General features: G+C 37.6%; 1 protein-coding gene across 1 annotated transcript in view; it reads right to left on the minus strand.

The window, feature by feature from the left end:
* Positions 1–4035: 4035 nt before the first annotated feature.
* The window catches only part of LOC135703738 (uncharacterized), a 173465-nt gene continuing 151575 nt past the window's right edge, over positions 4036–25925 (minus strand). The window contains exons 3-8 of the mRNA XM_065225052.1: positions 18914–18972; positions 5120–5276; positions 4676–4856; positions 4462–4618; positions 4247–4398; positions 4036–4176 (exon numbers count right to left, since the gene is read on the minus strand). Coding sequence (XP_065081124.1) covers positions 4168–4176; positions 4247–4398; positions 4462–4618; positions 4676–4856; positions 5120–5276; positions 18914–18972 — 715 coding nt within the window. The 3' untranslated portion in view covers positions 4036–4167. The remainder of the gene's footprint in view (positions 4177–4246; positions 4399–4461; positions 4619–4675; positions 4857–5119; positions 5277–18913; positions 18973–25925) is intronic.

The following is a 25925-nucleotide window of genomic DNA, read 5'->3' on the forward strand; positions in this document are numbered from 1 at the left end:
ACGTTAATCGATTTGCTTGGGACCAATAGGCTAGTCAAGTAGTGAGCCAATTTAAAATCGTTACCCGCATAAACAATAACCATAAGCAAGGTTGCAAAGACTCATTTCAGCTAAAATAATGTTTTTCGGAATAATAAAACCAAAAGATGGTATGATGGCATGTTTTACTTGTAACTTACAAGAATAGGTTACAAAGTATGCGTTGGAAACATAAAACCTGTAAATTTTGCTTTCTATGAGTCACAATCAGCGATTTGCTGATCGCTGAGTGAGTGAGTGAGTGAGTGAGTGAGTTTGTGAAAAATCGCTGATTGTGACTCTCATGAAGTGAAATAAACAGGTTTAATATGTCAAACACATTCTTTGCAACCTCTTCTTGTATCCTACCAATTCAAAATTTGATCATGGCATCTAATTATTTCATAATTTAGAAAAACATTGTTTTAGCTGAAATGAGTCTTTGCAACCTTGACCATAAGATGCGCCTAACCGCCAATTCGGGATATCATCCCAATTTTATCTGGTATGGTCGCACCATCTAAGATATCGTCAGTATATGGTACACGTTTATTAGGGTAGCTTCGTATTGATTGTTGGTTGAATTCAAATCTGCGACTAGGCACGCTGCCTTTCGGAGTGCAAAGCTGGAGTTTTACTTCGTCCCCTTTCGTTCCGATTTTCAAGTATCCGTCGCCATCACCCTACACTGAAACAAAGACCATAGTTAGGAATACTATTTTGCAGAAAACACTTATTTTCAATATAACTACGCTTAATGCCGTTAAATCTACCATAATTTCAGTATAGTTGACTAAAAATATAATCAAATTTACTACCATTCTGTCAAAACTACTATGCTTACTCAAACGGCATAGTAGTTTTGATAGAAAAAATAGTAAAATTAAATGAATTTCGTTTCTGCACAAATCTATTGGTAAGAGTATTTAATTTAAACCATCAATGTAGTATTTTTGCCAATAGATTTTGTTTCTGTGTATTTGGAGTAGATCCGTAAAATATCAAACGTCTTGTTTTCCAACTAAACAGCTTTTCTGTTGATGTTACCATAGCATTTAATAACATGGTAGAGTCGAAGTAATTGTTTTAACCATTAATGTTGTTGGCAATACTAAGTTAGTTTTTGTGGAGAGCATAGTCAATTTGTTGAGATTATGGTTGATTTGAGTAAAATATCGGTAGATTTTATAATTGAGCTACTTTTTTTTTATCAGTGTCATCGATGATTAAAACTTAAACACTAACTTTTTATATCTATCTCGTATATATTTAACCACTTTTTAGAAATCCCGCACATAGGGGAATTTACGTATTCTCGGCAACCTAAGCAGCGACCTTCTTTCTATAGCCTTTTCTCTAAGGAACGTACACATATGCAGTATTGGTTTGTTTACAATCTTTTGCTGCCAGCTGCTCTAACAATTCCAGTCGAAAGAATTGTCAAAAACTGTTTTGAAACGCTATTACAAAGCTCCAATCTTCTCTAGTGAGAGCGAGTATTGTCGGCAACCAGTTTTTCTTCGGCAACCGTTCCATTTGAACTGCATGTAAATCTGCTGTTCTATTATCGGCAACTCGAAATCAGCTACAATTTGTAGTGCGTGTGTTTCATTTCAAGAAAACCTTGCTAGATTGCTTTTTCTCAGTGGTAAAAATATAGTCAAATTGAAGCTGAAAGCATAAAGAATCGTTTGCATGCATTCAGCGAAGTGTTTTCGTAAGAAAATCCAGTGAAAATAGTGTTTCAATTTGGGTTGCCGAAAATATCCTGGCATGCCGAAGCCGTCATTTCCCCTATATGCATAAATACTCGTTATAATAAATATGTGCGGGTTTCCTCTAAGGTGGTTAACAATTTTCGGTAGAAGAAAAGAGATAGATATAAAAGTGTTTAAATTTTAAGCATCGATGAGTATATGAATGATTCCGTGTAATCTTTTTGAGAAAAGATAGTTGAAACGTTAATGGGTTGAAATAGGAGACTCAAAATGCTTGCATTTCCCGAACTAAGCATTTTTTTTTTATTTGGCTTCTGCTACGGAATATGGATATGGGATTTCTCTGCTAGTGATCAGTCGACTGTTGTTTTAAAATTTATTTATATAAAATAAGATGCCAGAAAAATAAAGTTAAATGTGCCTGTCAATATTTCAGTTTCTCTCATAAATTTTCGTTTGTATGTATTTACACTACAAGAATGTTTTCGTATACAATTTGCTTAAACCTTGCATTAGGTGCAGTTAATGGTAGTAGCAGATGATCAACCTCCACAAAATTAAACCTAAACAATTTATTGTTCAATTGGAAAAAAAAAATATTTATAGAGTACACTTCATACATTGTCCTATAACCTCTCAAAAAACATGAACAAAATTGATATGGCAGTTACGAAATCTGTGTTGTACAACGAAAGCAAACAAATAACCCCACTCAACTGTTAACCATCTGCATTCGAATGCGCATTTTAGTCATTCAGTAGCATCATTTCAATTGGGTGAAACTGGCTTTTGTGAACAATGACTTCAATCACCGTTTGCTCAAGAATCAGAACTTACACTCGCAAATAAACAAAACTTACTAAATACTATGGAAGTTTACATGGGTGTACTTTTATTCACGAAAATTAGGCGAATAAACCCCTTTGTTACACTAGCAGTTTCACTCTTTTGAAATGTTGTTGTCGAATAATTGTTCATCACTCCCTAAAGCACTGCCAAAACGACGTAATTTTGAAATTGTTTTCTGTGCCTTAACCCTACAAATGGCCGAATCGTATGTTCTCATTTTGTATGCGTGTTTTGTTTAATGTCTTGATTGGAAATTGCTAGTTAGAATGCCGAATAATATCGAAATTGTCCCCTTAATCGCTAACGCTACCTATTAGGTTCACTTTTTCCAAGTGGTTAATTAGTTTAGTAAATTTTTAAATTAATGTCCGTTTTCGTGGTTAATTTTAGTACCAAACCTAGTTTTACTTAGAGTCTAAACAGTTTCAATAGTTTTTTTTTTAATTCGATATAACACGTCGCTTTGCGACTAAGCCAAATGAAAAATAGACGATAAAGGAAATCGATTTAACGAATAGCCATCCTAACATTGGTAAAAAAGTTTAATAAAACCTAACCCTAGCTGCAGTCACGCTCCCTGTCGTACGTCGCACGTCTCATCTAACTATGGTTGTTTTCTTCTTATTCCTCTTATTTACACGACCAATATCGGCAATAGGAAATGCACTAAAATGATTTAAAAACATAAGAAAATTATCTAACTGGTAGCTTCATTTCCCACGTACAATAAATCTAAAAAAAACTACTATTACGGTTCTAGGTTTAGTTAATTGATTTATTTGCTATATCTCGGACATTCTCACTCGCTCACTCCCCCTCTTTCTCTCTCTCTCTCTCTCTTTTTCGTATCGACTTTGCGATTTTGATTTGATTCGGTTTAGTTAATTTAAAATACCCTTAATTTGCGCTTTCTTGAGCAAAATCCATAACAGCGATGCGATTGTGAATTGTGGTACTAGATTGGCCTAAGCCAGCATTGATTCGGGCGATGTTTCGCCACAATCTAGTACCACACGGACACAGCTTCCTATTCACAGCCGTCATCTAATTCATCGGATAGATCACCCAGCAGATGATCGTCTTCGGTTTCCAGCTTTACTCAGTTGGTGTTTAGCGAACATAGCTCACAATTGGTCTGGGGACCACAGAGACCCCCGCAGGACGGTGGCATTTTAAATGCCAGGACACCAGCAGTCTGAAAATTGGCATAGTTGTTCCAGCAGGCCGCTGCAGCTGCGGCAGCAGCCGGAACTTGCCACAAGGCGGCAGCATTCGAGGCAAGCTGTTGCTGCTGAAGTGTGACTTGCTGCTGTTGTTGTTGCTGTTGCTGCTGCTGCTGTTGTTGCTGTTGCTGTTGCTGCTGCTGTTGTTGCTGTTGTTGTTGCTGCTGTTGCTGTTGCTGCTGACTCTGCTGGTGACTACTTTGAGTTTGAGGATTGTTTTGATTGACTTGGTTTTGATTTTGTTGCTGGTTCTGCTGCTGCTGGGGTTGCTGTTGTTGCTGCTGTTGTTGTTGCTTCTTCTTGGATTTTGCTCGGGAGGAACCTTTACTGCGGGTCACAGCACCTCCCTGGGTTTCTACTCACATGACCTGAAAGGTGATAAATGCACGTGTTTTAAAAATGCTGTACTAGATTGGGCATTTGATGTTCAACGACTACCTGAAGTATTTGGCTCGCCTCGAACGCGGTACCGGGCAGAAGGATGACCGGTGTCGACACGTGCCCCGCCTCGATGCAGACCATGTTCGGGTACTCATCGTCACCGAAATCTTGACATTCCCGGGCTTTATCCATCCAAGGGTTCCACACAACTGTTTGGAGGAAAAAATCATTAGATGACCTTACATTTCAATCTACTACCACAGGAATCTTACCGGTATCGGGGAAGTTGTACTTCTGCAACCGCATCTTCCTGCCGGAAACAACATTCGTGATGATGTGTTCCTGCGGCGTGTGCTGGTAGATTCGGTCCGTCCATTCATTGATTGTCACTACGTCACGACCTTCCTGATAGATAGCACCATCTCTAGTCTGTTGGGAGAAAAGTAGTTGAACCACGTTGCGCTATAGATTAATTCCTTCTATTACCTTATCGATAAATGTACAGCCGTGCAGTCCGGTAATTTGACACCGTCGTACATCCGGAACCTTCAGGTATGTGTGCAGTAGCAGGTTGAAGGAGAACGTTAGGTCTTTACTAGGATTGTACACGCCGATGTGAAAGTGGAGTTCCTTCTCCCGAAGAATCAATCGATACGTTATGCGGAATCTGAGAAATTTATTAGATATGGTTCACGTTAGCAAATTGAGACGGTAAGGGACCATTCGCTTATTACGTATGATTTTTATAGGGGTTATGAATCACAGGTCCCCCTTAGCAAGATCTAACATCGAAAATCAATATGTTCTGTATTATTTATGATTCGTAAGCTATTTCTGTGATTCCCTGCCTCCCTTGTAAGAAAACGTAAGAATGTTTATTTTTTAAACCGTACGTAGTAAGTGTACGGTTCCTAATGTACATTGACTTACGGATAGTTCCACATAGATCGTGTGATTTCGTTGTCCATTAGGCTAAAGACTGCTTCCACATCACCGCTCGGTAGGCGTTCCGGAGCTCGTTCCAGAGTCCATCGTACTACCCGGCCGAAACCGTGCTGTGGACCGAAGTTCCAGGGGCCGAATTGTGCTGTTAATGGTATGGAAATTGATTAGCATAATCTATCTCATCTCTGGTAACCCCCCCCCCCCCTCTCCCTCACTGGTCACGCCTTCCTTCGGAATGCAAGTAAAACCGTTGGTCCCCAGTCTATGAATTGTTAGGTCGATAGGTAGGGTCCAAATGTGGCGTCGGTAGCATTGGTACTCAGTACGGAAAACAAATCATGGAATAAAAATATATTAGGTGTAAAGGGTGATACGGACAAAATTTGGTCAAGGGAAAACGCGTGTAAATCGGTGAAATCGTTTATTTAAAAAATCAAATTAAATTTCTTTTTCAAGTTCAATTAGTATAAAATTCAGGAAAAATATTCAGTTAGGCTTCCGCTTTTTCAAATCCGAATTGCCGGGCCTTACGCTTGACCCCTGCCATCAGATTTTGTACAGCCACCTTGTCCACCTTCTTCGCCGCAGAAAGCCAGTTTGCCTTGAACTGCTGCTCGCCCTTAGCAGTTTTTTTGGTCTTCTTTAGGTTCCGCTTGACAATAGCCCAGTATTTCTCAATTGGGCGGAGCTCTGGCGTGTTGGGAGGGTTCTTGTCCTTGGGAACCACCTGCACGTTGTTGGCGACGTACCACTCCATGGCCTTTTTACCGTAATGGCAAGATGCCAAATCCGGCCAAAACAGTACGGAACAACCGTGTTTCTTCAGAAAAGGCAGCAGACGTTTATTCAAACACTCTTTTACGTAAATTTCTTGGTTGACAGTCCCGGAAGCTATGAAAATGCTGCTTTTCAAGCCACAGGTACAGATGGCTTGCCAAACCAGATATTTCTTTGCGAACTTTGACAGTTTCATGTGCTTGAAAACATCTGCTACCTTTCCCCTTCCTTTTGCCGTATAAAACTCCTGTCCCGGAAGCTGCTTGTAGTCGGCTTTGACGTAGGTTTCGTCGTCCATTACCACGCAGTCAAACTTCGTCAGCATCGTCGTGTACAGCCTCCGGGATCGCGCTTTGGCCGTCGTATTTTGTTTATCATCGCGATTTGGAGTCACTACCTTCTTGTAAGTCGATAGTCCGGCTCGTTTTTTGGCTCGATGCACGGTTGTAGACGATACACCCAGCTTATTTGCGGCATCTCGGAGAGAGAGGTTAGGGTTTCGCTTGAAACTACCGGCAACTCTCTTTGTCGTCTCAGCGGCTTCCGGTTTTCGATTTCCCCCCGATCCAGACTTCCTGGCTTTCGACAAACGTTCTCCAAACACTTTAATTACATTTGTAACGGTTGATTTGGCAACTTTTAGCGATTTTGCCAACTTTGCGTGCGAGTAGCTCGGATTTTCGCGATGCGCGAGCAAAATTTTGATACGCTGCTCTTCTTGCTTGGACGGCATTTTGACAACTGAAGAGTGAATTCCAAAATCAAAATAGGAGCAACATTCTACACACACACACCTTCAAAATGAGGGGTGTTCAGGTTTTTTAAATGCAAAATTGAAAGAAATACGTCAAGTTGATATTGACCAAATTTTGACCGTATCACCCTTTAACAACACCATATACGCCCTCAGGGGGAACCTCTGCTGGCCCAAAGGAAGATGCGGAACGACGGATAAAGTGGCCACATTATAAAAATGGTTCTAGAACTTTGCGATTTTATTATGTCGTTCAGAATCACGTAATATGGAATTGAAATTTTGGGATAATCCGGATTGACCGACAAAGTGGCCACATTATAACCTAGAACCTTACGTTTTTTTTCAATATCATTCAGAATAACGAGATCAAAGCGTATTTGACATGCTATTCATATTTTGTGATAAAATGACCATATCCTGGTTCTCCGGATATTCCGGATTGGCCTATAAAGTGGCCAGATTATAAAAATTGTCATAGAAGCTTGTGATTTTTTTTACTAAAGGGTGTCCACGATGAAATTGCCACACTATGAAATTGCTCTAACTTTTTAACCGTTGGGTAGAATTTAATGAAAATTTGGGTGGATTTAGTTCATAGTGCATTATTTACATCCTGCAAGTTTTAAAGTCCTGTGATCAAAACTCGCGGAAATGGAGTCGAAAGAACAGCTCGTGCGTGATTAAATCTTGCGCATTCATCACGAGAACAAGGATCTCTCGCATCGTTCCATCGCTAAAACGTTGGGAATCGCGCATTCCACGGTGTCGCGAGTGATTAAGCGGTTCGAGGAACGGTTGACCACCGATCGGAAGCCCAGAAGTGAAGGAAAAAGTATTCCGTACAACACCAAAAATCACAACCGCGTAGTTGGGGCCTTCAACCGAAATCCGAACGGCTCCGTTAGGGATGTGGCTAAGAAGCTGCACCTAAGCCGAAGTTTTGTCCAGAAGGCCAAAACTAAGGCTGGGCTTCGAACGTTCAAGGTACAAAAGGCCCCTAATCGCGACGAGAAGCAGAACAAGTCCGCCAAAACCCGTGCCAGGAAGTTGTACCTCAACATGCTGACGAAAGTTGAATGCTGCATCATGGACGACGAAACATATGTGAAGGCCGACTTCAAACAGATCCCCGGCAACCTGTTTTTCACGGCCAAGGATAAGTTCAGCGTTCCGGAGCATGTCCGCACTCAGAAGATGTCCAAATTTGCGAAGAAATTCCTGGTTTGGCAAGCCATCTGCACGTGCGGGAAGCGGAGTGCACCTTTCGTGACCCAGGACACGATGAACGGACAGGTGTACATAAAAGAGTGCCTCCAGAAGCGGCTGCTTCCTCTCCTGAAGGCCCACAACGTCCCAACAATCTTCTGGCCGGATTTGGCCTCATGCCACTACTCTAAGGACGTGCTGAAGTGGTATGCGGACAATAAGGTCAATTTCGTACCGAAAATGTTCAACCCTCCCAACACTCCGGAGCTCCGCCCCATCGAGAAGTACTGGGCGATTATGAAGCAGCACCTTCTTAAACGACCTAAGGTAGTGAAGACAGTCGAGGAACTGAAGAAAGTATGGGTTTACATGCAAAAAACGGTTGATTCACAGGTTGTGCAGAATCTTATGGCCGGGGTTAAGGCCAAGGTGCGGGCATTTGCGTATGGACTGTAAATAAAATACGAGTAAAATGGTAAAATGAAGTTTAATAGTTATTTCTCAATCCCTGAAAATTTGATGGCAATCGGATGAAAACTCGAATTTTGCGAATCAATTTTGTGTGTGGCAATTTCATCGTGGACACCCTTTATACCGTTCAGAAGCACGAGATCAAAGTGTATTTAATATGAAATACTTTGGGGTAAAGTGGCCATATTCTGGAGTCCCCGATAATCTAGATTGACTTTTAAGATGTCTTAACATGTAAACAGTCCTGCATATCCATGATTCTTTCCATAAAAATCTAGTTAAAATTCAAATAATTCAAAATATGTTTAGTTAAATAAAATATACCTAGTTCATCATTTCTTAAATCTGATTTGAACTTGGAAATGAAAAAAAAAAAACAGAGAAGTACAGTACTGGCCAAAAGTTCTCGTGATTTTTTAACTCTTCAAAAAAGTTCAATAAGTTGTAACTTGAAATCTTGACTACAAAAATGCAAAATTTCAGTTAATTCGATTCATTATATGTACTTTAAAAAAATGCAGTTTGAAAAAGGGTAATCAAATAAAAAGCAATTTCCTAAAATTGCACAAACTTCACACAAACTCAGCCAATTAAGCTTTTGTTTGATAAAAACATACCGCTTATTTTAGAATAGTTGATGTACCAGCAGCTACGATTATAGAAATGTTGATGCCCGTCCTGAAAAGTTACAGCTCATTGAACTTTTTTTTGAACAGTTAACATTTCCAATTTCAAGCCAGCTTTAATCATCGAAGTAGTTATATTTATATATATGTAAAGTGAAACAAAAACCTCAACTAAACTTTCACGTCTTGAATTTTTTTTTAATGTATTCGTGACCGATTGGAGCATGTTGTATAAAACTTGATTATGTATAATTATTCCTTTATTATGAAAACAAGGATCGGATAAGTCTTGAATAAAATTGAAGACATCATATCAAGAAAACTGGCAACTTTGCCAGAATCCAAGCGACAAATACAATAGCGCAGCGCTTGAGTGAAGGTGGAAGTAACGCATAGAAAAATTAAAGAGCCTGAATATTTGACAGGTCTTCTGCTCGATTGGAATGACTTTTCCTATGACTTTGACAGACAATCGATTGTTCCAATGTTGACATGTCGTCTCTTTATAAATTCAGACTCTTTAAGAAAAATCAGCAAATAGACAAACCTTTCTTCTGAGGATGTAAACTATGCTATCAAATTCGTTCGAAGCATTTACCTTTGAGCGGCAGATGACGCGATTGTATCTGTCTCATAGTGTTCGTATGAGAAAATGGAAGAGTTGACAGTATTCTTGATGTGTTGTCTTCGATAAAATACTAATTATATGGTTAAAAAAAGTTAATTCTCTCGTTGTTTTGAGTATGATTCGCACAAAAACTGTGTATTTCTATAAAAGTTTTTATATTGGTTTGTGTAACCGTGCCTTGAATTCCTAGAAATCAACGAGAGAAGCCATTGTTTACAAAGGCTGTTACGCCCTAATTCCAGCTCTATCTAGATATGTAGATAGAACTTTGTTTTTTTTCCCTTGATTTGTTTTCCGTGCTGAGCACCACTGCTACACTGAAACAAATCGACATGTACCGTTTATTGGATCCATCTTTTAACATAGAAATGTCAGCAGATTTATTCATTCTATGTGATGATGGATAGATTCCATCGGATTATCACTTAAAAACTGTGACTGCGATATGGAATGATTTCTATCGTAATTTCATATACTTAGTACTTGATAAAACTTTGCTTCGAACGTGGTTAGCGATAGGTAAGATGTATATGAATATTGTCTGATATATTTCATGGTGAAAAACTGGTGATATGTAATGGGTGGGAACAGACATCTAGAAACTAATGGAAAATCATATGAGTTTGCACTATGATAAAATTCAGAAAAACATACCTGTTTTCATGATGAATATTGCTCACTAAAAGATATATCTTATAAGATAATCATGCATATTTTATTGGAGTTGCTTTTAACGATTTTTGACGCGTATAAACAGACATGTAGAAATTATTGGACTGTCATTTAACTTTGCAGTATAGGAAAACATGTATATCTCATATCTTATTGGAATAGCTTCCTTTGATTTTTGAGGTTTGAAGATTGTAAACAGATCTATCGCAATCATCACATAGTCATATAGATTTGCCTTTTAAGAAATCCAACAGCAAACATTTGTTTTGGCATGGTTTTCCGGGATGAATATCGCTCCCAATAAAAACATCTTACACGATTGTTCTTCATAAATTATTGAAACAATTTTCAACGATGTTATCGTACACTCATTAAAATGATTAGTCGAACTAAATATTGCTAACAACAATTATACTGTATTGAATAATCTTTGTTTGTTATTGTTCCATAAGATAAGAGGTTCCGGAAAAGAATGGATTGAAATTGAAAAAAAAAAATGATTCTACTGCAATATTTACTTTGCTAAGATTCTAATGGTAAGCCTTCTACACGGCTAATTCAGATTCCAGCACTAGTACTCGAACTTCATGAGCCAGTTCCATCAACTCATATAATGTAGTCGTTGTTTTATTGCACACAGGAGCATTAAGAAAAATTTGAATACACGACACCACCGAAACGGAGCATAAATTTGTCAGTGCTATTTTTCTTCATTCTAGCTAAACGAGCATAACGTTGCACTACATTCCATGTCGGGAGAGCTGTTCTTACTTCATGCTAGTTGAACAAGCTCAATCTTGAAGTCAGCCGTGGCCCAGTGGAATCGAGCGCAGACACCGAAAGCATCACATCTCAACAGTTCTTGATCGAATCCCAAATCAGCTACAATAAAAAAAAGAAACAATTGTGAAAGCTCCCACTGCCTGATGTTTATTTTTCGATTTATTTTTAGAATTCGATTAAATATATGTGTCAAGAGACGAAGTAAATTTCATGAGATTTTCACATAAACTTTACTTCGATTGATTTATGACACATATATTATATTGTGCTGAAAAGTAAAGCTTACGCTTATGGGTTTCAAATCCATTTCAGTTAATTATTATAATTTGACCGATTTTCATTTATCATATGACGATCATATAAAAGTGACCAAATTATTAGCATTGTAAATGTATCAGATATTCATATAGAATTTAGCTGAAATATTTTCAATCATATCATTTTCAATGGATTATCTTATAGCGCAAATTTATTAGACTTCCACATAACAGGAATATGTCATATTGGTTCAGTGTACTGACGCCAAGGAGCCAGCTCTCACACCTGGACCCTACCTATCGACCCATCAACTCATGAACCGGGGACCAACGGCTTTATGCCTCAGAAATATAACTTTGTTCTCTTATGATAAATTGAGCTGAAATCTCCCCACAAAACAACAAGTGTGCTTAATTTTTCTAATTTAAATACCAATTTTGTGTAAAGGCCTTGCAAGAAGTGCGATACTAGGTATTTTTTTAAAAACATAAAATAGTTTTAATTATCTGAATTTCAAATAGATTGTGAGGAAAACAAATTCGCGGTTTTACATCTTTACCAAAAATATCGATTCCATATTAAATAAGCTTTGATCTCGTGATTCTGAACGATATAGAAAAAAAAATCACAAGCTAATAGGATTTGTAATAATCTGGCCACTTTATTGGTTGATCCAAATTATCCGGAGAACCAAGATATGGCTTCTTTACCCTCAAAATATCAATTTCATATTAAAAACGCTTTAATATCGTGATTCTGAATGATTAAAAAAACGCAAGACTGTAAGATAATTTTTATGGTGTGACCACCAGTGCTGTTAATTTTTATATCATTCGATGAACCAATACAACCATTAAATCCAACCTCACATGACCATAATTTGAAGAGTCCCTTTCTCATTCGAAGCTCATCGTCACTGTCAATTGAGTCACAGTGGATTATGGAAGAAACCCAGCAAAAATCCTTAACGACCCTAGGTCGGATCAATGTAAGGCAAATTTAAGGTCGATGTCGACCCAATATCGTGTTGTCGTCGGGTCAATTTTGGTTTATGTCGGTTCAATATCGGGTTGGGGTTTGGTAGAAGGCAGGTTGGTGGCGGGTTGGCTAGCTTTTTCGCCGGAATGTCGACCAGAGCTCCGTTTATGTGTAGGTTACACTTAATATCAAGCGTTTCTCAAATGAGAATGATTCATGCCTTCGTCAAATGACTAAGCAACTGATACACCCATTCGAAAAAGGCCCCTTTTGATAGCGGATAGCTGCTTTTCTCATTTTCATCAAGAATGTTCAATTGATTTTTATCAATTGATCCAGTATATCAAGCTGAACATTGCATTAGGTCCTAAGTAACATTGACAGATTCTCTTCGTCGACTTTCTCTTTGTATTCCCACGGTCATGTCAAGACATGCCCAGGTATTTTCAGCACACAATTCGATAAAACAAGTTTTTATCTAGCATCTAATACGACAAACACAACAAGAAACGGTTATGTGGTCAAGTTATTAATGAAAGAGAAAGTCAACGAAGAGAATTAGGACTTTGTTACTAAGGACTTAATGCAATGTTCAGCTTGATATGATCTCTTTATCCCAAAATATCAATTCCACGTTTAATACGTTTTGATCGAGTAGGGTTGATTAACCGGTTTTACCGGTATTACCGTGCTATTTTACAATACCGAAATACTTGGGGCAAGATAGCTTTCGATCATGAGTAAAACCGGAGTTAATTTTTGAGTAGCTCTGAGTAACTCACGTTGCTCAATATCTTATATACACATAGCAACCTGATTGTTGTACTGAAAATTACGTTGAAACCGATGCTGTCAAGCAAAGTTAGTTTACGTACTTTCTTGGAATTTCTGTGTAGGGACTTTTGGGGTGGTTCGATAGGTTCGGATTAGGCTAAATTAATTCAATAAATTCAATTCTTTGAGCACTATTGTTCACTTTTATATTTTTTTTTAACTTCCAGGAACTCAATGAAAACGTAATTTACACAAATATATAAAATTAATAAAGTACATACAGTCTGCACGATATTCAAAAAGATAAGAATACAGTGCCTTCCCCATTATGCTATCTATAAATTCATCGAAATCTTTATTCGATTTATAACATTACTCGATCATTCTTTAGGGATTAGACGCTTTATATTTCATGAAATGTTGTGTTCTGGGCACAACATTGAGGAAATAAACATATGAAGCCGTGTTTCGAAAAACGGTACGGCACTGTTTTTGGTTGTTGGCCATGGCATGATTATTAATGTTAAGGTTCGATATTTATTCACCATTAAATACATCCACTCATCCATGTTAATGAGTCAAACTTCACTAATAGCAAATACTACAATATGATCCACTCTTTCGCTTAGCTGGCGAACCGAATTTCTAGCGATGAAAGCACCTCTGTAGCCAAAAAGGCTACCAATGTAATTGTTTATCGTCACGAGGGGTAAACCAAATAAAAATTTGTTTAATATTTCAAATGAATGTATTTCAGCATTTTATTTTATTTGATGACAACAGTGACATGTTAGACAAATTTTAAAGTAATATACACAATGTAATTAATGAAAATAATTTGACTCTTACTTTTGTAATAAGTGCTGTAATCGCACCCCTCGATTGAATGATTGTTGCTGACCTTTTTCAACGCTAGATGGTGCATGAAGCAATATTTTGTGGGTCGCCATTGCAACATTTGGAAAAGGCATGTTAATATGATATATTTGCTGATAGGCATTCAAGTCACACACGAACGACAAGCCCCGTAAAACCGTCGTGCAGTCAAACCACCACAGGAGCATTTCGCATGTCCACAATTCGATTTGTCAAACGAGCGATTCGATCTGTCAAATGGGCGAACAGATGCTTCAAACGAAATATGCTGTCAGACGATATTTTCTTTGATCAGAAATTTGAGATTACTTTGATCATTTTTGAGTAAATATGAGTAACTCACATTTACTCGCTGCAAATATATTTACTCTGAGTATAGCTGTCTTGCTCTCAGCCGAAATACCGGTTTGGAACGATAAAAAACCGGTATTTTCGGTATTTTTGTTGGATTCTCCAAGCATTTTTCATTGTTTTTTACATGTTTACCAAAGTGACTGAAGTATAAATAATAGAATGTTTGTAATATTAAAAACAATAAACTTATGAATGTTTTGAGTGTGCTCCCTTGAGTTCCATGTAAATAGCCTTGATGTCGACTTAAAAAGCGGTACATAGGGGTAGACTGGTAAGATCGCCACCCGGGCAAGATGAGCACCCTTCAAGTTTACTTAAAAAATCTTTGGTTTTAATAAACTGCACACACGTACTTTTTAAACATGGTCCAAAGATGCAACGAACCAAAAATGATTAAAAAATATTCAATAATTTCCAAGAAATTTATAAAAATATGTCCAACAAAAAAAAATCCCTCATTGTCATAAGAATTTGCAATAACTTAAAACCCTGCAATAACTTAAAACAACTTTTAATTAATGTTTCAACCTGGGGCTGGTATTTTGTTTTGATTAATCAAGGAATATAATTCTAAAAATCTAAATAAAATCATACAAAAACTAATTCTGCTGTGACTGCACGTCTTCAACCGCAGGAGAGTTTATCTTGCCTCGGGGTGTTTGAAAACGTTGTAAAAAGTAACTTTTTAAATTCATTAAAAAAAAACAAAATTTGACACATTGAATTGTAACAGAATCATTTATCAATAAACCCATTTTCAAAAAATTATGCATTTTTATGTAGTTCCTCCTAAAACCGGTTTTACCGGTTTTACCGGTATTAAATTTTTCAATACCGAAAACCGGTTTTAGAAATAAGCCTCCGGTATTGTCAACCCTAGTTCTGAGCAATATAAAAAAGTAGAAGTGTCTGTGCCTAGGGGAACGAACGGGAGCTTGACGTAGGACCGCTAGTGGACGGAACAAATATGTTGATCATTTAGTTCTTAACTCTTTCCGTTTTTGAATTGGTGGCCCTGAAAAGGGCCGGTTGTTTTTCAAATGGTGGCCACACCAGTGCAAGTCGATGCCGACCGATGACGGCGGCCTAGTAATGCTTCCTATTGCTGGAAGCCTTTCCTCCGGTCGATGTGGTTGCTTTCGTCATCGTTTCGTCTTCGTATTGGTGTGATGCGTGCTGTTCCACTCATACGTCGTGTCAGACGCTTATCCGTCCGTTCCTCGAAAGCAAATGACGAAGAAAACGATTTAACAAGCGTTTTTATTTTCGTTGTTTTTCTCCTCCCTTCATTGGTGAAGTGGTGAGCGATCAACCGAGCATTGAGCTCGCTCATGTGAGCATGCGCAATGTGTCGTTTGTTCGATTTATGCTCTGTCGTTGCGTCCGTGTTTGGGAATTTTCGTTACATGTCTGAATTTTGATGTTTTTAATGTGACCCCCAGTAAAGAATTTAAAGACTACGTCAAAAATCCCATGACTCTAGAACAATTTTTGTAATGTAGCCACTTTATCGATCAATTATCCGTTTTATCCGGAGAACCATGGCCAAATTATCCCAAAATATTAGTTCCATATTGAATATGCTTTGATCTCGTGATTCTGAACAATATAGAAAAAAATCACAAGATTCTAGTACAATTTTTATAACGTGGCCACTTTATCGGATATTCCGGATCTTCCGTTGGGCCAGTAGAGGTTACCTGAGGGCGTATTTCGTGTTGTTACACCATTTATACTTGGTGCTATCAATTTCCATAATATGCCTAAGCCAGATGTAAAACTATGTCAATAGATAGTGACATGTCCTATTTTAACTGGAGCTCGGGTTGATCCCGGCCCTCTATCTCAGAAGAAAAAATCTCCGGCCAATTAGATTACCACCAATCGTTTCAGCAGAGTGTTTCCTTTAAGAATATGCATGACATGTTGACTGAAACCGTTTGTCAGCAAGCTTGCTTCCACTCATTTGCTATAAAAAGATGATTTTCGGAATTTTAGAATCATTAAAGTCTGTTCCAGTTAGTATTTGACCGCTTATTTTTAATTACTGTAGCGCCTCTAGTTGTCGTAGCAAGAAACTATTGACAGCGTTTTGATCCGCAAGGATTGTTTATTTAGTAGTGAAATTTCATCAGGATTCATATTTTTGTTCAAAAGTTATCGAAGATGGAACGTGACAGATGTGAAAAAATTCTGCACCCTCACGTGCAAAATCCAGCGTGGTCAGGAGGAATGATTGCAAAGGCTCACAAATTTCCAAAATCGACTGTAAATACCGTGCTTAAACGTTACCGGGAAACACTAACGTTGGATCGTGCAAAACAAAACAAACGTACATATGACCGAAAACTACGAGCGAAGGTCACAAGGGTAGTCCAAAAGAATCCTGGGATCTCCGGTCATGATTTGGCGAAAAGGATCAGTGCGGCACACAGTACAGTTCGGCGAATCTGTATGCGAGAAGGTTTTCGGTCGTACCATGTCAGCAAACATCCCAACAGGACGCTGAAACAAAACCTGGTTGCCAAAAACCGTGCAAGGAAGCTGTACGACCAAGTTCTGACCAAGTATAACGGATGAATTTTGATTGACGGTTAAACTTACATACACAGCAAAAAATAAATTTTAATATTACATCCAAGAGGATGCACTTCAATCATGTCGAGAATCTCATGTAATTTTTATGGTCACAAAAATAAACAAATGCAGTAAAAGCAGCGTAATGTCGGTTTATGCTTTGTTTTAATGATAATTTTGTCCTTTTTGGCAAGTTATATTACACCATATTTTTGACACGATTGAAGTGCATCCACTATGATGTGATATCAAAATAATGTTTTTGCTTTGGATGGACTTTGGACAAATCCCGGGGCCAAAAATTTTACTTAGCTAAACGTAAGGAGGATGCTCCGGATAAATTCAAATTTGTCTTTGCAGATAAATTCGCTCGCAAGTTAATGATTTGGCAAGGCATCTGCAGTTGCGGACAGAAAACAAAGATTTTCATGACTGGAGCGACTATGAATGGACAACTTTACAAGGAGGAGTGTCTCTGGGATGGTGATGTATGTGTCCCCCCGCCACCACTGGCAAAAAGAGATGAAAACCGACCCGCTCAAGTACCAACTGTGTGTTTGAACTTGGTACTTGAGCGGGTCGGTTTTCATCTCTTTTTGCCAGTGGTGGCGGGGGGGGGGACACCCCTCACCATCCCTCTCCAAAGGGGGAGTTTGGTAAAGAGAGATGAAAAAACCGATTTGTACCTTCCTTAAAAGTTGTCCTAGCCCGCTATTCTAATATCTATATGCAATCTTCACACTGCCGTACTCTAATGGAACTATCAACTCTATGCTTTCATCTACTCCATCTATCGTATAAAAATTACCACTACAGTCTGTTATTTGAAATTAGCATCTTCAACTATGTAAATCGTTGACTTCACGTAGAAGTAATACTAAAACATATAGTCAAAGTATGAAGAAATGTGGCAAAACAATCAAAACACCATCTGATTTGGAGAAGTGGTGGAAAAGGATGGTAGATGAGGTAGACAGTACTACTGTGCAAGACATGATGAGAAGTATTCCACGAAAAGTTCGAAAATTCATCCGAAAAGCTGACGAATAATTTTTGTTGTATTGCTCCCTTAAATAAAAATCCTACAAAATGATACCTTTAGCGTTTTTGTACTTTATTTCCCCTTGGAGAAATGACCTATTTTGTGCGGCCAAACTCTAAATGGAACAAACTTTAGATGCTATAATGATATTTTGAACTTGTCAGATACAAGAAAAGGTTGGAAGGTACGTATTTGATATTAAGAATCGTAAAATCGCTGATTGTGAGACTCTCAAAGCGAAATTGGCAGGTTTCATGTGTTAAACACATACTTTACAACCTCTTCTTTTAATTTACAAGCACAAAACATCATAATAACATCTAATGATTTTATAATTCCGAAAAACATTTTTTTTATAGCAAGTGAGTGTTTGTCAGCCGAGATATTGTCAATTCGTCGCGGTTTTGTCAATTTTTTTCCCACTGTGCAATGCATGAATGCGTGTAAGCACAATGACATTCTATGCTCAGGGAAGTCGTGAAAATTTTCAAACCGAAATATTTTCTAGACCAAACCCGGGAACAGAAACCGCCACCTCCAGATAGCTAAGATAAACGTTCCTTAACCCTCTCCTTCCCATGGTAACAAAGGTCATCCACAACATTTCGGTCCGTTTAATTTTTATCAATCAACCACTAAATACTTGTTACTTGTTTATGCCTCCGTGTGCTCACTATTCTCGTCCATATGTGTTCTTGAGAATTAATCTGAGCAATTACTATTGATTTTAAACAAAAACTTTTTTGTAATGGACTCGTTAACTTCAATCCGTATGGAACATCATTTCTTCTAGCACTTTTTTTCAATGACACATTTTTGCATCTCAAAACAACGAAAAACCTTCTGAGAAGGAAAGAGCTAACTTACTAGGCTCTCTGAGGCCGAGGGCCCCTTATCTTGGAACAATTTTTTTCTTCCATCCGACGTCAGTAGTTTTTCTTTGTGTGCCGAAATATGTAGGATGCCCCAATGATACAAATAATTTTTGATAAATACTTACGAAACACAAAAGGTATGCCTCCTCGTATCGCTTTTTTCCCATCGAATACGGCTAGTTTGCTGAAAATAAAAAGAAAAAAAATAAATATTCAGTCTACTTGCTACTCGATGTTGGTTGGAGTTTGAGTACAGAACAACGAAATCATCAACAGCTCAAGAGAAGACTGGTAAGCGTGATACATTATCACACCAAAGGGCCTGGGTTCAATCCCAGTCGGCACCGCCGGGATTTTCTGAGGCATAAAATCTCTTATCATGCCTTTCTTCGGAAGGGAAGTAAAGCCGTTGGTCCCCGGTTCATGAGTTGATGGGTCGATAGGTAGGGTCCAAGTGTGGGAGCTGCCACCATGGCGTCGGTAGTATTGGTACTCAGTACAGAAAATAAAAAAAAACTCAGGAGAAATGAAATTCTGAACCTGCAGAGAAATCATGTGTTTTAATTAATAAAAAAAAGTTTAATTTTTCGCCCTTCTTTGTGAGTTAGTTGTTAATATTCTTATATCTTTCTTCGCGTTGTTATCATCGTCTTTGTTCCATTCTGTTCGAGTAATCTCCGCGTTCCCAACCTCCCCATCGTCGGCGTCGAATAGATGGATGCTCATCGTTACGCATATAATGTAGGTAGGTATTCATTGTTGGCACCCATGTTTCAACCATGCTGGTAATTGACTTTCTCGTGGCGGTTACTCCACATGGCGCCTTCTTCGGTATCAAGCGGTTATTTGGAAATGTTCCGACATAACCCTGGTACCTAGGTTAATTTGCCTTCATCGTTTTTTTTTCGGCTCGCGCAGTGCGAAGTGTAAATAGTGCTAATTTACCATATTTGAACAAAGAAGTTCAAAAAAAGAGTACACTGAAGCGATTGGGAAGTTAATCAGCATAGGAGCAAGCGGCCAGAGAGCACCGCCTATCATCAAAGGGCAATTCTGCTCGCTGGCGGTAGAGTGAGCTATAATTTTCGAATCAGCAACCGCGAGTTCTAGTTTCTGGACATCCTATATATATCAAACAGCAGGGTCACGGATTTTCGGATTCGCTTGGAATTGCCAGTAAACTCAAATGTAGCCACACAAAAAGCCGAAACTACACGCTAATTTGCAGGAAAAGTGTAAATCGTGAAAGCCCGATGAAAGAACAGCATAAAACGGAACACATGAATTCAAACGGTAACCTAATAATTGAATACTGAAAAAAGTAATTAACGGAGTCATTACAGTTGCCGACTGCGGTCGGCACGAGTCGTGAGAGGTTCTAGTTCCAGAGGCAGTGGGAGTGTACAGACGGAAATGATGATCTGTGGATTTGAGGCGTCAAGTGATCGGCGCACGTGCTATGGTCAAAACCACCATTTTTCGGTCGGTACTAATCACACATATCGCCGAAATCGGAAATTGATGGTTTAGTGATGGGCTGATGATTGTTTGTTTGTGATCCGGCATTTCTCAACATTGTAACGACGTCACGCAAACCATGAGTGTAATTTTGCGTCCTTTGATAAGGATAATCTTCTTTTGATTTCCCATACCCCGACATTCACTGAAACGTGCACCGCAGATGCGAGAGCGATATTGATGGCGATGGTATTTGAACAAGCATATTACATCCCAAAAAACGATCACCATCGCCAGTTTTCGATAGCGGGTGATTGACCATTACGAATCGAATCGTCATGGAGTAATCCTTCGGTGGTGCTCATCAGGTGAATTATTGACTTTTGTGCCAAGTAATTGCTCGACCTTAATGACCTACCCAACAACGGAGCGTCGTCGTCGTTGTGTAGTGAACGGTGGTCGTAAATAAGTAAGCAAATAACGCAAAATGGTTCGATACGCAGCGACTGTCGGTTGCAACAAGAATTGTTTAAGGGTGCTTTTGCACCTTCCAAAAAGAACCCAAGTTGTACGTTAGAAATTTAACAGTTTCAGCGAAAGAAGATCGCAGCTTCCTTGCTATTCACAGAACACGCATGTGTTTGCTATGAACCTTCGCATTCGCATAATTGAGATGTTGTTTGTGAACATGATATTAAGTTAAACTGATGATTGATATGAAAATTGACAAGAAGTATGGAATTCTATGTCGATTGAAAAACGATTTAACTATTGCCAGTAAAATACAGCTATACAAATCAATTATCTCACCTCATCCTGACTTTTGCCCTTCCATTTTATATCTGGCTAATGAAACACAAATATCGAGATTGCAGCACTTGCAGAGTAAAATAATGCGTTTGATTTTGAGATGTATTAGATTCACTTCTTCAATTTTGATGCTAGACGCTTTAAAATGGTTGTTGGTGAAGCAAAGAATTGTATATTTGACTAGGGTGTTCATTTTGACGTAGAACTACGTCTTTGTCGACTATACTGGGGTGCAAATCAAAAGATATGTGTGATGAAATAGTGTTAGGTTTTGACCGCTTGTAACTTTGCCATTTATAGATGAAATTAAAATCCAAATGCACAAATAGATGGGACATAACTCTACAAATCTCATAGAATAAATACTTCTCCAAATTTCCATAAAAAACTTAAGAAAATTTTACAAATGATAATATTATCCCTGGTATTTTTACAAATGATAATTTTATCTTTCATGAAATAACCGTTTTTCCCAAACCCAGTCACCATAATCGAGTATCAATTTTTTGCACATCGTTCTGCTTGAACCTGAACAGATGTAAAACAGCGCTGTCGTGCCTCTGCTCATTACCGCTTCGGACGTTGTGGCACTTGGTACTGCAGCAAGCAATTTTACCTAGAACAGAAGCTTGCCCATCGGAGTTGAACCAGCCTACGGCTAAAAATCTCCTAAATAAAGGAAAAAAAAAAGCTCGTCCATGGCATCAACCTTCTCCCTCAATAGATCTTACCCTTCTAAACGTAGTGAAAGCCGGTGATCTTCGTTCCAATATTCAAAAATATTTCTACAATCTTCTATCAGACAAATACAATAACTATCACAGGGCTGGTAGCGAGTTACATTTTAGTGACTTGGTCACTTTTTTCAAGCCAGTCACTAAAAAGTCTCCTTTTTTAAGGCCAAGTCACTACAGTCACTTTTTCTTGTAATCAGTCACTATTTTAAACTTTTTTTAACGAAAATTTATTTCAAGATTGATCATTCTTCTTGCAATGTAAAGGACATTTTGTTCTAATTTTTGAACAATTCGAAGTTGTATAGAATTTTTTGACATTTAATCGTCTTTATCTACAGGGCTCATTTGGCTAAATAAAGTTTCCTGAGTTTTCCAGGTTTTTCCATAACTTTGGCGGAAAAATTCCAGGTGTATAATAAGAAAGCAATTAACGCAAACGTTTTTAAGACAAGACAATCAATTTTAAAGAAACATCTTTACCTAATTTTAATAAGTCGTACTAGCAAAATTGTGGAAACTTTTAAAAAGTTTTATTTATCTCAGAAAAACTAGATCTATGGATCATTGGGTAATTCCAGAGATCTTAAGGGGCAGTTTCCGAAACTTTAGTCCAGACTATTGGATTGGTTTAAAAAGCTATAAGCGTGAGTTTAGACAAATTCAGGATAGTTCCATGATGTGGTGAAATAAAATCAAGAATTAAGATGTTTCGAAAATTTCAGGGAAGTACAGAGACCTTGAAAACTTAAGAAATATTTCAGGAACTTCACAAAAATATAGAGAATTCCAGGGAAGTTTAAAGGTGTTTACGAGAATTCCACTTTCCAAAGCAGAACCGAGATCTTCATTAGAATTGAAAGCTTTAGGGAAGCTCCAAGAACATCAAGACAGATCATTAAAGGGCAGTTAAAAAAGTACAAGGGTCTGTGTCTAGGGGTGCCTAAGGAAATTGCAGAAACTTTAAAGAAGTTTCAAGAAAATTTTCGGGAATTTCCGGAAACTTCAGTTTTGCTGAGAGAAAATTTCTGGAACGCAATACAAATTATATGAACATCCGGAAAATGTGAGAGTATTTCAAGGGTTTTATATGATGGAAATTTCAAGATCTAAAAAAATTCGGAAATTTAGCTAAGTTGATTAGAGAACATCAACGAAGTTCCAGTTAGTATTGCAAGCACCGATATTTTCATGAAATTCCAGAGAACTTCTTAGAAATTTAGATACTTTAAGATTGTTTCCTTATATTCAGTGAAGTTCCGAGTACTTCGAGGACGATCAGATAACATCAGAAAAATCTCATTAACATAAGGAAACTTGCTGCTACTTACAAGGAGTTCCTTGGAATTTTGGGATATTCCGAGAATTTCATGATTGATCTGAAAAATTTACCGGAACATTTGATCAATTTAGAGAAATTAAGGTAAGCATAGAAAATTTAAGGGCTGGACTTTCCCGGGAAAATTAGTGATTTAAGGCAAATTTCCGTGAGCGAACTGAAAGGCAATTCAATCATTTCCAGTAAAATTGTGGGTTCTTTAAAAAAATACTAAGATATTCAGGGCAGTATAGAGAATTTTAAGGAAATTGGGAAATATTTTGGGCAGTTTTAAAAACATCAGGAAACTCTAGACTATTGAAGAAGTTATGAATTAGTTTCGATAATTTTAACTTCAGACAAATCTTGAGAACTTTAGTGAAAATCATCGAACAATATTAATTATTTCGTTGCGGTAGTTTAAAGAAGTTCCTAACATTTTTGAATAACTTCGAAAACTTCACAGATAACTTCATAGAAGTCTATGGAACTTAAGGGAAGATCCGAGAACTTCATAAACTTATATGGACAGTTCGGAAGTATTTCAAATAAGTTTAGTATTGCACCAAAAACAATGGAAATTTCAAGGGAGTTCAGTTCCATTAGTTTCACTAAATTAGCGAAAAATTTAAAAAAGTTCCCAGATTTTCAGGGAACTTTAGTCCAGAAGTTCACGAAAGCATAAACATTTGTAGAACAATTCAATTAAATTCAGGGTGGTACAACAAGCTTCACGAGAACTGCAAACACTTTAGAGAAGTTTCGATAGCAAAAACATATTGATCTCGCTAATAAAGCTCTAAAAAAAACTTCAAGAAAGAACAAATATCCTCAGAGCAAAGATATTCCAGAGTAGCAAAATTACATAAATTTAATAAAAAAGTTTCGAGAAATTCCATTCATTGTTAAAACCGTAGAGAAGATTCATGATCGTTAGGAAAATTTTGGAAACTTTAGGAAGTCCGAAAAAGTTTAGAGCAGTTTAAAACATTGATGAAAAGTATTGCGAGTATCAGGCTAGTATCTCAAGCTACAATAGAACTTAAGGGGAGGTTTACTTGGATTTGGCTGAAAAACAGTTGAACTTTGGAATTTTTTTTCAGGAGAATGAAAAGACATACGAACTTCCGGTTTCGATAATTATATTTGTCCACTATTCCTGAATACTTGGAAATTTTTTGAAGGTAAAAAAACAAAATGGCGGCTCAAAATGGCGGCTCGCGTGGAGGAGTGTCAGTCAGGTTTTGCTGCAGAACTTAAAGTGCACACGCTCTGGTGGTGAACTGAAATGAAATTTAAAAATGGTTAAAGTTGATAATATTCCCTATGGCTTATACCTAACTAGAACGAAATCCGACAAAAATTGACCAAATTATGGACATTTGAAAATTTAGTGCTTTTTTTTACCTCTTTTTTCTCACTTTGACCTTGCTTAAAAAATAGTAACTAACAATTTTTTTTTCATTTTAGGTATAAGCCATACAAAAAATAGTATCCTTCAAAGCGCAATTTTCCGATTGTAAATCGGATCATTTGTTCAAGCCCTATGCTCTAAGTTGGTTATGGTTTCGAGAAAAACGCGTTTAAAGTTTTTGTTGCGTCCCTCAGCGCGCATGACAAAGGTTCACTCAAAGCGCCATAACTCGCTAAATATGTTTCGGATCGTAAAATCCTTTTGGCCACATATTCTACACACTTGTAGCTTTCATTTTGAGCAAAAAAAATCAATTGTTTTTGAAAAAATCCAAGTAAACCTCCCCTTAAGGCACTTTCAGTAACTTCAGGAATGTTTTTGAAATCTAAAATTCCTCAGAACCATTAAAGCAGATTGTACTTGTTTTTCTCATAGATTTTTTTTCCCAGAACTCCCGTGGAATGAGTTCCTTAGAAATTATAATAAAATGAGCCTTAAAACTGTGCAAGGAATTTGACTCAGTTCAGAATTTATAAAATTTGTGGGAAATATGCATATTCTACAACCAAAAAAAAAAGATCATTCGAAGCCTCTGAATTTTAAAAATGTATTTGTTACTGAAGATCAATCCATTCTGGGTTTATAAAGTTCAATGTGTGAATGAAAATTACTAGACATATTAAATGATTTTATTTTAAAATGCATTATTTTCTTTGGAACATCCTCAATAAGAAGTTTTTTAATTTTCCTGAGTAATGATAAGATTTCCTGAGACTTCCAGGTATTTTCAAGAGAAATAAAGTTCCTTGAGAATTCCCGGTTTTCCATGTTTTTTTTTCCAAGTAGTAGACACTTAAAGCTTCCTATCATACATATTTAAGTGTTTATGAGATTCTAATTTAATAAGTCTAAAACATCAAACATTATTTTGGTATGCCTTCAGAACGACTAACTGTCTTCCCTTAGGTCACTTTTTGATCACTTTTTTACAACTATAAGTCACTATTTGGTCACTTATTTCTTCAACATGGTCACTAAAATCAGCATTGATCGCTACCAACCCTGCTATTATCACATCTACTCCGATGGGTCGGTTTCTGATGGAAAAGTTGGATATGGTATTACTGCTATCTCCATCAATTCCAGAATCAGTTCGTCACTTCCGTCGGTTTGTTCTATCTTTAGTGCTGAAGCCTTTGCCCTGATAAAAGCCTCAAGTATGAGTTCTGATCCCAACAAACGCATAGTTATCTTCAGTGATTCCGCCAGTTGCCTACGTGGTATGAATGCTGATTCAACACGTCACCCTTGGTTAATTGAGGCAGAGCTGACGGCTATTGCAAATACAGTTTCCTTCTGTTGGATTCCCGGGCATTTCGGAATTCGTCGCAGACAGATTGACA

This window comes from Ochlerotatus camptorhynchus, unplaced genomic scaffold (assembly GCF_037179485.1).
Source record: "Ochlerotatus camptorhynchus isolate MF236.1 unplaced genomic scaffold, CSIRO-AGI_Acam_v1.1 ptg000220l, whole genome shotgun sequence".
Taxonomy (NCBI): domain Eukaryota; kingdom Metazoa; phylum Arthropoda; class Insecta; order Diptera; family Culicidae; genus Ochlerotatus; species Ochlerotatus camptorhynchus.